At 39.8% G+C, this 12009-nt stretch overlaps 2 protein-coding genes across 2 annotated transcripts; one reads left to right on the top strand and one right to left on the bottom strand.

Moving 5' to 3' along the window:
- The first annotated feature begins 1765 nt into the window (after positions 1 to 1765).
- On the top strand, positions 1766 to 2424 carry LOC106341273 (cyclic dof factor 4-like). Its single transcript, XM_013780077.1, has one exon. It carries the CDS (start codon positions 1815 to 1817, stop codon positions 2319 to 2321), a length of 507 nt encoding a protein of 168 aa, XP_013635531.1. The 5' UTR covers positions 1766 to 1814; the 3' UTR covers positions 2322 to 2424.
- An 834-nt stretch (positions 2425 to 3258) lies between these two features.
- Positions 3259 to 4753, bottom strand: LOC106341149 (putative FBD-associated F-box protein At5g56430). The gene is made up of 3 exons (XM_013779967.1): positions 3870 to 4753; positions 3664 to 3792; positions 3259 to 3574 (listed from the first exon to the last, which is right to left on the bottom strand). Exons 1-3 carry the CDS (start codon positions 4725 to 4727, stop codon positions 3326 to 3328), a joined length of 1236 nt encoding a protein of 411 aa, XP_013635421.1. The 5' UTR covers positions 4728 to 4753; the 3' UTR covers positions 3259 to 3325.
- Positions 4754 to 12009: the final 7256 nt, after the last annotated feature.

Genomic DNA, 12009 nt, shown 5'->3' with positions numbered 1-12009 from the left:
TACCAAACTTTATAATTACGTGAAAACCCTTTCATATACAAATGAGTCCAAACATCAAATTCTTTTATAACCTTATTATTATTGCAAGAAGAGCAGGGACATCTTAACATACCACTTTTTGCATCCGGTTGCTGTTGAACAAGCCTCATGAATTCTCCAATCCCTTGAACGTATTCTTCCGTAAGCAAATTGGTGTTCAGATCCAAATGAGGTTTATCCATCCACGAACGATGATAAACTTCTGAAAACATGATTTTCACGGAATTGTTATGACTAAAGAGAATGAGGAGAGAATGAAGTGTGAATGAGTTGAATGAGGAGGGGTTGTATTTATAGGAAATTGCTTACGGCCCTCCGACGACTTTCCGACGAAATTCCGACGGATGTAAAGCAGTCCGTCGGAATTCCGTCGGTATTGTCCAATCTCAAACGGCTATACAACGGTCATATATATTTGTCGGCAACGGTCACATGGTTTGTCGGAAATTCGTCGGAAAATTCCGACAGAATACCGACGACTGTACTGTTAATCGGAATGTCGTCGGAAGTTCGTCGGTATATTCCGACGACTACAACGGTTACATTTTTTATCGGAATGTCGTCGAAAAGTCGTCGGAAAATTCCGACGACCCATGTTTCGTCGGAAATGGCTGACGGAATTCCGACGACTTCAAATTTTTGGATTTCGTCGGAAATTGGTCTGTAATCCGTCACAAACGTCCGACGACATTGATGTCCGTCGGAACCTCTGTCGAAATTCGGCGTGTTTTCCTGTTGTGTCAATTCTAATTAACAATAAGTAAATTGTTACTATAAAGAACACTGAAGGAAATAATAATTTTGAAAAAAAATTATATTATAAAATATTTATTGTCTTTTTTTCTTTGAGACTGTAGTAGTAAATTACTAAGGAAATATATAAATCGGGTTTGTTCATACACAAACACATCCAATTTTGAAAAGAAAATAAGCATGGGGGCAAGACTTCTAGGTGTCTAGAGATTTGCATTGCTGCAAACCTAATTGTAATAGTAGTAGATTATTTAAAGTGCTACAAAAGTGGAGCTCGTAACTCGTGCACTTCGAAATCATATTAATCAAATATCACACCAATTTATTTTCCTTTTTATCATCACATTTCCGTAATTTACTGCATTGCTCGTTTATGATTAGTTTTGACATTTAGTTTCAATTTAAAGAAAAAGGATGTACAAAAAGAAAAGAAAAAATGGATACATATTTCGATACCCAACATCTCTAGTTCGTTAATAATCTATGAACAAACCAGAAACCACACTCAAATTCAAACCATGGATGTGCAATCTCTTTCAAACAAATAGTCCATGGTTGGATCATGTACAACAGTTCAAGCATCCACTAGTCTAAAAACTATCACGGAATTAATTGTATATTTATTCATATCACACAAATGCATGCATATTCGTTTTTTTTTTTTGCATGCATACTCGTCAAAATAGAGTAAGTTGACAAACAAAAAAAGAAAAAAAGTGTTGATAAGACTTTTGCGCTCTAATGTTTTACGGACTTGATGGGTAAAACGAAAAGTTTGTAGCTTCGTCTGTACTGTACTGATGTTAAATAAACTATAATGAAAAGCGATGAATGCGCCTAATATATGCTTTAGTCTTTTAAACAATGAATATTTAATCCCCACTCTCAACTACTTTATCTCCTTTTTCTTCTCCAATCCTAACTACAAAGTTATATCGATCATCTTCCTATAAAACTGTCCTTGCTCGTTTTTAGCTGCAACAGCCTTTCTATAAGCTATCTTCACCTCTCTCCACATTATCATGGCGACACAAGATTTGCAAGGGATCAAACTCTTTGGCAAAACCATTGCATGTAACGTCAATATCACTCACAAGATCAAAAACGAAGATGAGAAACAACCGTCGGATCCCACCGTCAGATCATCCTCATTATCCGATCCGACGGTGGAGAAGCGTCCGGACAAGATCATAGCATGTCCGAGATGCAAGAGCATGGAGACAAAGTTCTGTTACTTCAACAACTACAACGCTAATCAGCCTCGGCACTTTTGCAAAAGCTGCCACCGTTACTGGACCGCCGGTGGAGCACTCCGGAACGTTCCTGTTGGTGCCGGTCGTCGGAAAACAAAACCACTGGCCCGTGTTGTTGTCGGTATGCTTGGGGATGGAAATGAGGCCCACCATGTCGAGCTTATTAATGGCTTGCTTTCCCATGAGTTGCATTCTGCAGCCGCTGCTCGTGGCGGTTTCCGACATGATTTTCCCCTGAAGCGGCTCCGGTGCTTTTCTGACGGTGAGCCGTGTTGATATTAATTTACTGAGTATTAATTTTCTTAGTTAAATATTATTGTTTTTGGTTTTGGGGTTGAGTGGTTGTTTTCCTTTAAACCCGTTGAAGAACGTGGTGAATTTGGTCGCTCTTGTCGAGATAGTTAATTTAGTATTTGTCAATCAATCAAAGCTGATTAGTGGTAGTTGTTTTATTACTCTACACAATATAATTCTTTTTTTTTTGTCATCCACGATATAATTTCTTACTGAACAGACTTCTTCACTCTTTAATTAGCTAAAAATATTTACCTAGGATTTGTATGATATGCTAAAAACTTATTTTGATAGATAGTGATATCTAAAGCAATATATAATTAGCTAACTAATAATTTATTTTAGAAAGAAGAATCTCACGACAATGGATGATATTTGTTAACAGAAAGAGTACATTAACAATTTCAGTTGTATTAAATACGATCCAAATAAATGGTCAGTGCTAAATACGATATCATTTCTGTTATAATTTGAAAAATAATCTGATTTTTTTTAATATACCTGAATTAACATTGGGTTCTAACAGAATTTAGTCAACAAATAAACGAAGTTATTTTGATTTAAAAAGAAAATAGAAAAATGTTCAGTACAGAACTTGAGCCCGAAAATTGTTACCCTTTTAAGTGGATTCGTATTAAGGAATAAAATTATATATACTACTATGCTTCTTCATTTTCTTCAAGTTATGCATATGTAATTAAGTGACAGAGACCAGAGTTAATCTCACTACACAATAGTATGTATGTATGAAAGAGATAGAATCAGATGAGAAGATAGTATGTTGAAAAAGAAGAAATTTAAAGGCAAAGAGACATACTGTACTAGACTCTTAAAAATAAAACTGAATTAAAAAGTGAGGTGCAAAACTTAAATTAAAAAGCATGGTTTATTTGAGAATTAAAAAAAAGGCTATGGTCTCTTGCGCTTTTTGTGCCCCTCGCTTTGATCTTCAAAAGTGCACAAAGGTGGTATCTCCGTCGCCTGAGCTAGCCTCTCGCTCCTCGCCCCAATCTAAGAATTTCATAACTGAACTTGCCATAGATAGCCTTGCGCCAACGCTTTTTAAAGCAAAGGTTCCCATTCTCTAACAAAAACTTCACCACATTTTCCTCTTCTTCTGTTCCTTCATACGCAATCCACTCCACAGTTTCGAGACTGGACGTCAAACAGTCAGGAATACAAGTCGGTCGCTCCCAGTTAGTTCGGACATTTCTAGAATTCTGGCAGCTGTGTCTCTGAAAAACAAACAAACAAAAAAAGTTGAAATTAAATATTGAAGACTTAACATCAACCAGGTTAATTAAGAGACCATATATAAACTTACCGTTCTCGAGAGCCTGAGAGCTCGGAGTTTAGGAGAATGCTTGAGGATAACATTCAACCAATCTAAGGAGCACATAACACAAAGCTCTAGAAACACGAGCTGATCAAAGTCGCCTTTTAGACATGAATCCTAGCAAAAAGTGTCGTGTCATCAGCCCATAAGTAAAGTGGCAGAAACTAAAAAACATATAGAATTTTTTTTTTTACCATTTGTGGTTTTAAACACAAGGAAAGTTTTTTAGCTGAGGCAAGAGATCCCAGAAGCTTGTCAGAATCACAAAACCTAAGATGGATCTCCGCTTCCAGTTCCTCAGGGACGTTCACCAACGAACAAAACCCGCTAAAATGGTCGACCATATGCAAAAACTTTAAACGAGGAGTGTTGATCACGTATCCATGATCATATCTCGGATCAGCATAACCACCTACTAACTCCTCCACGTCTAAGCTCCGCAGCGACGGTACGCAAATAGAATAAGTCTTCACATTGTCGGCTATCCATCGACGTACAACCAATGTTTCGAGAACAGGGAAGCAAGACAAAAACCTATCAACGGTTCCATCGCTCGAGAAGCTCATATCTCGAAGAGACAAAGTCTTGAGGCTCCGGAAAGAGGTTTTCGAAGGAACGTCGTCGACGATCGTTCCTCGGAGGCGTAACACCACGAGGGTTTCGTGCGTGTACAAGCTCGTGGGAAAGCGTATAGGGTAACGGCAGTGAAGGCAGTAGAGAAGGTTAAGATCGAGAACGTTGCGAGCGACAGCGACGTTAACCCATTTTTCCAAAGACTCAGGGGAGTAATCTCGGAGATGATAAAGATTGAGATGAAGAGTTTCTAGAGCAGGGGCTGTGTTTCGCTCCAAGAACTTGTCGATGAACTCTGAAGGCGCGGCGGACGTGGCGTGATATTTGTATGAATAGTCACGAAAATCGAGCTTGGGAACGAGTTTCCAGACGGAACGCCACCGTCTGGACAAAAGCGACGTCGCGACAACCTCTTCTGTCGGGATTTTTAGCAAAATATTCACCAGCAAATCGTCGCATAACTCGTTGATATTTCCCATATTCAACCAAATAGTAGTATGCTTCACTGTTTCTTGAGATTTTGTTTTCCACTGTAGAAGACGATGGAAGAAGAGAGGGGGCGTAATTAGTTTTGCTAGGGTTTTATTTGGGCCTCTCTTGTATGGGTTTGACATGTTTCAACTTTCAATTACTCGGCCCAATACCTATCATAATAAAAAGGCCTTCGTTTAAACGATGATGATGATAATTTATGTATTTGTTGAGGATTAAGTTATTTTGTTGTAAAAGAAAATTGTATTTTTGGATTAGACAATTTGTGCATGCTTAAATATCATATATAGATGTTAATGAAGAAAACAAATTATAGTATATGATTTAACTTGGGGGATTAATATATAAGGTTATGGATCGTCAACTTTCATTTTAGTAGCTCTAAGTAAATATAGAAAGTCTCTGAGGCATCCAACAATGTATGAACACTCCGAGTCTCCGATCTAAGTGTATCATCCAAAACTAGTATTAGTATGCTAAATAACTCATCGCTAAGTGATTTGTGTAAACCTTTACACTGATAAATTTACAAACTATAAGGCACGAAGTGAAACTTGAAGGAGAAGCCAATTTCTTGATTTTTACTGGTAAGGGGCCAAATACAAAACTTTTTCAATATTTTGTGTTAGTTAGTTCTAACTTTTAATGTGTTAAGGAAGGGTCTAGATAGTTCTAGACCGACGTGCGTAAATGTATATTGGATAAGTTCTATTGTAAAGATAAGGGTAGATAGATATCAGAAGATTCTGTTATGATTCAAGGTTATCATGTAAAGTGTATATAAGTCACGTAAGTGACAGAGAAGAATTATAAGATCTTTTCACCATATTTCTTGTTTACATGGTATCAGAGCCAATCGAAGGGCAAAAAAAACATTATTTTTAACGAGAGATAGAAGATGAGTGGAGAGAAGACAACAATCGTGAGTTCGTCGAAGTCTGTGACTGAAGGGACGACATCTCCTTATTATCTCGCCCCCGCTGATAATCCATGAACGTGTATTACGCCTGTGATCTTGACGGGAGAGAACTATTCTGAATGGTCTTCAGAATTGGAGAATGCATTTAGAGCCAAACGAAAGTTCGGGTTCATCAATGGTAGTTTGAAGTTTCCTGACGAACAGGAGAATCCGGTGGAGACAGAGATGTGGAGAACAGCAAACTCGATGATAGTAGGGTGGATTAGGGCGTCAATCTTGCCTACCATACGATCAACAGTTCCGTTCTCTCCTGATGCGTGCAAGATGTGGAACGAGCTTAAGAAGCGCTTCTCGGTGGGAAGTGGAGTTCGGGTTCATCAACTCAAGTTTGAGTTGGCTGCATGTAAGCAGGAAGGGTCTAGTGTGATGGAGTACTTTGGGAAGTTATCTAAGAAGTGGGAAGAGCTGTTGTGTTGTAAACCTCTTCCATTGTGTACTTGTGCAGCATCAGACGTGTATGCCAAGGAGTATGAAGAAGAAAAGGTACACCAGTTTCTTATGGGGTTGGATGAAGCGAGATACGGTAATGTTGTTACGACTCTTATCGGATCAGAGACGCTGCCCGATCTCAACACGGTGTATCAACGTGTAGTACGAGAGGAGAACAGACTTGGTGCGTCTCGTGTTGAGACTAAAGAAGCGCCAGTCGGGTTCAATATGAAAGTAGGAGGTGATGAGTCTTCACAGGGAGGTATCATGGCGGCTGTGGCGCGAGGACGTAGTGGTGTTGTGTGTGATCACTGCGGACGATCTGGTCATGAGAAGAAGGAGTGCTGGCAGCTCATTGGTTTCCCGGAGTGGTTTAACGAGCGTAATCAGTCAGGTGGACGAGGTGGCAGAGGCAGAGGCCGAGGGAGAACTAACAGCTCCAGAGCCAATGCAATGCATGGGACCGCAGCTTCTACTAATGCGAACAGTCAGACCTCAGGGTTTCCACCGCTAAGTTCTGAGCAATGGGCGTCGCTTGCATCGTTCCTGGAGCGCCAGAAGCAGTCTCCAATACCCGACAAATTGAATGGTAATGTGCAAACAGGTGAAGTTATTATCGATACTGGAGCTTCACATCACATGACTGGAGATATCACTTTGCTTAGTGAGGTTCACAGTGTGATACCTAGTACTGTAAGCTTTGCAGATGGTAGTTATACTATGGCAACAAAGTGTGGTAGCTTGAAGTTATCAGAGAATCTCACGTTGTTGAATGTTCTCTACGTTCGAAATTTGAACTGTACTTTACTTTCAGTTGCGAAGTTACTTCGGCAAACTGGATGTCTTGCGATGTTTACTGACACTCTATGTGTATTGCAGGACCGTTTTACGAAGACTCTGATTGGAGCCGGTGAAGTGAAGGATGGTGTTTATGTTTATCGAGATGTGACAGTCACGAGAGGTCATAGAGTCAAGGCGTCGGGAGATCAGACTTTGTGGCATCGTCGGATGGGACATCCCGCATTTGGTGTTTTGAGTTATTTACCTTTTATTTCTGGTGTTAAGGACGTCTCAACCAAATTTGGTGGATGTGATATTTGTTTTCAGTCTAAGCAGACTAGAGAGTTGTTTTCCGAAAGTTCTAATAAAAGTTTGGGTTCATTTGATTTGATACATATTGATCTATGGGGTCGATATCGAGTCTCCTCTTCGTGTGGCACAGTTTATTTTCTCACTATTGTTGACGACTACTCAAGGGCTGTATGGATACATCTCCGTCTTGAGAAGAGTGAGGTGAAAACAGTCCTCCCAAACTTCATTTCCCGTGTTAGTCGACAATTTGGTAGAAGTGTGAAAACGGTGAGAAGTGATAATGGAACAGAGTTTGTGTGTCTGACGAAATACTTTGCGGAGCAGGGGATTCTGCATCAGACATCTTGTGTAAACACGCCACAACAAAATGGCAGGGTAGAGAGGAAGCATCGCCATATCTTGAACGTTGCGAGGTCGCTATTGTTTCAGGTGAATCTACCCGTTAGTTTCTGGGGGGGAGAGCGTGTTGGCTGCAGCACATCTTATTAACAGGACTCCATCAAAGTTACTTCAAGGAAAGACGCCATATGAGTGTTTGTACGGTAAGCGACCTGAGTATAATAACATTAAATTGTTTGGATGTTTGTGCTTTGCTCATCAAGTAAGGAGGGACAAAGATAAGTTTGGAGCAAGTAGTAGGAAGTGTATCTTTGTTGGATATCCATTTGGAAAGAAGGGTTGGGAGCTCTTTGATATGGATAGGAAAGAGTTCTTTGTCTCTAGAGACGTGGTGTTTGACGAGACAGTGTTTCCGTATACAGCAGCGAGAGACGAGACAGGTCATGTTCCGGTTGTAATGGAGTTTGGAAACGATGATGAGACACCCCAAACTGAGATTGTGCTCGACAGGGGGAGTGTTGAACATGTCGAGAACGTTGTCGAAAGCGTTGTGGAGGTTGTGACAGAGCAACATTCTGAAACAGAGCGTTGTGATAAAGAACCATGTACTAGTGAAGAAGAAATAAGTGAAGTCGTGGTACACAAGGAAGCTTTAGGACGTGGACACAGAAGCACACAGCCACCGGTGAAGCTACGCGATTACGTTCTCTATCTTGCACCGAGCCTCCATCAGAGTCATCAACAACGTGTCCAGGTAAAACACCTTATCCCATTACCGACTATGTGAGTGATGCTCAGTTCTCATTTGCCCACCAAGCTTTCCTTGCAGCAGTAAGTGTTGGGTTAATACCGAAGAATTATAAAGAAGCTTTCAAGGATCGAAAGTGGAGAAAGGCAGTGAAGGTTGAAGTCGATGCACTTGAGCTTAGTAGAACTTGGGATTTAGTTGACTTGCCACCAGGGAAGAAAGCTATTGGTAGCAAGTGGGTGTTTACCATTAAGTATAATGCGGATGGGACTATAGAGAGATTCAAAGCTAGGCTTGTCTGCTGTGGAAACCATCAAGTAGAAGGTGAAGATTATGAGGAAACATTCGCACCTGTGGCCAAGATGGACACGGTTCGAACTCTCTTGCAAGTCGCTGTGGCAAAGAATTGGGAAGTGCACCAGATGGATGTTCATAATGTATTTCTACATGGAGATTTGGAAGAAGAAGTGTACATGAGACTACCCCCAGGGTTTCAATCAGATAATCCAAACAAAGTGTGCAAGCTGCGTAAATCTTTGTATGGTTTGAAACAAGCTCCCAGGTGTTGGTTTGAGAAGCTGACAAAAGCCCTTACAGGATTTGGGTTTGTGCAATCATATGAGGACTACTCGTTGTTTACTTATATCAAGGGAGATAAGAGTGTGAGAGTTCTAATATACATCGATGACTTGATTGTCACGGGAGATGATCTTGATATGATGGTAAGGTTCAAAAAGTACTTGAGTGACTGCTTCCACATGAAAGATCTGGGTAAAGCCAAGTATTTTCTTGGCTTAGAGATCGCGAGAAGTCCAGAGGGAATGTTCCTATCGCAGCGTAAGTACGCACTAGACATTGTAGATGAGGCTGGGATGCTCGGAAGTAAACCAGCAACAACACCAATGGAGGTGAATCATCAGCTACTGGCGGATAAGAGTCCATTGTGTGTTAATCCAATAAAGTTCAGGAGGGTAGTGGGACGTCTGGTGTATTTGACCATAACAAGGCCGAATTTGTCCTATGCCGTCCATGTACTGTCTCAGGTAATGCACGAGCCAAGAGAGGCACACTGGGAGGCAATGATGAGAGTTCTACGGTACTTGAAGGGGAGTCCAGGACAGGGTATCATGTTAAGATCTGATAGTGACTTGAGGATACGAGCATACTGCGACTCTGATTACAATTCATGTCCACTCACGAGAAGATCATTGTCAGCGTATATGGTGTTACTTGGGAACTCACCTGTCGCATGGAAAACTAAGAAGCAGGACACAGTGTCGCACTCGTCTGCAGAAGCCGAGTATCGGGCTATGTCAGACGCACTGAAGGAGCTGAAGTGGATGAGGCGACTTCTGGAGGATGTTGGAGTTAAGCATGAGACACAGATGGAGTTGTTCTGTGATAGTAAAGCTGCCATCTACATCGCAGCGAATCCAGTGTTCCATGAATGGACGAAGCACATAGAGAAAGACTGTCACAGTGTGAGGGATGCGGTTAAAGCCAAGCTGATCTCTACCGTTCATGTTAGGACGAACGAACAGCTCGCAGATATTTTGACAAAGGCTTTGGGAGCTTCACCATTTCGTTACTTGTTGTCCAAGTTTGGAGTGTGTGATTTGCACGCTCCAACTTGAGGGGGAGTGTTAAGGAAGGGTCTAGATAGTTCTAGACCGACGTGCGTAAATGTATATTGGATAAGTTCTATTGTAAAGATAAGGGTAGATAGATATCAGAAGATTCTGTTATGATTCAAGGTTATCATGTAAAGTGTATATAAGTCACGTAAGTGACATAGAAGAATAATAAGATCTTTTCACCATATCTCTTGTTTACATAATGCAATACTTTTTGTCGTTTTAATACGTGACTCGTGTAAGCCAAGTTGAGAGACATAAATAATTCAAAGAATTGACTTGTAGCATGAATATGACGCACCCATTCGACCCCATGCTCTATTGCTCCTTTCATTGCTAGCACATATAATAATGTCTAAGACAATTTGTGTTTGGTTGCGGATATAAATAATATAAACAAGTAACTTTCTAACAGAATTTATTACGAAATATGTAAAGTACAGGCCAAAAAAGAAATGTACATGTTTGAAAAAAAAAAGCATTATACTTAATTTTATCTTTTTAACATAAACTACTCTTGTTATATACACTATGATGTCGAGGATCCTAACCAAAAATATTACTTGGTGAAATTCTTGAAATAACATTGGACCAAGATCATGGTGAACTCGTGTTGTAGAGAAGAAACATTTGTAAATTTTTGCGTTTTTGGATTCGGCTCAAAACTACGGCAATATCATATCTTTTTAAAACATACTAGGATGCTGATCCCGCGTAAGCGCGGGGATTTAGTTGTAATTTGTAAATGATATTTTGGTATGTGATAGTGACACAATAGACAAAGTTACAGTATCTCAAATTATACCTTAAACAAAAGTTACGTAAAGAATACATCATAACATTTGAAATCAATAAAACTTTGATTATTGTTTATTTTCATAACTTTTTCCAAAGTTGAATTGGAACATCGAGTTTTTGATACATCAAAAGAGAAGCCAAAATCTATAATATAACAACAACATGAAGCATTTCATGATAAAAAAACATCTATGTAAGCCAAACTTAAGATCTCATTAATCTTATCCATTTTATTCCCAGAACACTGCTTGTAAGCAACAAAAGTTGCTTTGGACTGGTAACTACTGATAGTTCCTAATATGTACAGAACATGATCATGATCTGAGTGTTTTTGTTATAGCTTCACGTAGCATTAACCAATTATATTGTACTTTCTATGTTAACCTTTTGTCAAATCTGAATGAAGTTGCCAATGATACCAGCAACTCTGGGTTTTTGTATCAGACTTGAATTTTTAATGTGACAGCTAGAAAACAAAAAAAAAAAAATCAAATTTGATAATTGAAAATGTGTGAGAAAAACCTTTGCAAGACCAAGAAAGCACAGATGGAGGGATGAGTCAAAGAGAGAACACTAAGCTTTTTTCACAGCAATCAAACATGATCACATTTAGACTTAACCACTTACCAAGCAAATCAGATAAAATTGTACCGTTGTATGCCGCATTCTCCATCTCTATCTCCTTTAACGGTTTCTCCTTCCTCTCCTTACTTTCTTTTTCTTCTCCAAACTCTGACTCATGTTCATGCTCCGTTTTTTTTTCTTCTCTACCTCATGCTCCTTCCTTGGAGGCACAACTATCTTATCCTCCTGATCCACCGCTGCTTCACCTGACTAAGTCCTAAAATTAACATTTAAAAAAAATCCAATTAAAGTTTTGAGATTTTGACGGTGTCTATGGATCTCCTACCAAATATTTACGAAATCAGGCCTTACCTTGAAGAATCTGTCGTTAGTTTCTCCTACATCTCCAGCCATTGGAAAGCATCACCAAATGGATCCGAGACTAAATGGATCCGAGACCGCGTGTGGACTCCATCCAAAACCTTCATTGTCTGCCAAACATGATTGTACTGCTTTGATCGATGTCAAGCCCACTCGTATAAACGTTGACGACGCCCTAGAGCTGATTCAAACAAAGGCAAATATGTTTTTGCCATGATAAGGGTATGGATTTAACGATCTGAGGGAAGAGTGATAAGGGTATAAATAGGGATCTAGATATCATCGAGCCGGATGGGGGATGTGGC

Source organism: Brassica oleracea, chromosome C4 (assembly GCF_000695525.1).
Source record: "Brassica oleracea var. oleracea cultivar TO1000 chromosome C4, BOL, whole genome shotgun sequence".
NCBI lineage: Eukaryota > Viridiplantae > Streptophyta > Magnoliopsida > Brassicales > Brassicaceae > Brassica > Brassica oleracea.
This window is presented reverse-complemented; position numbering and strand designations above follow the sequence as displayed.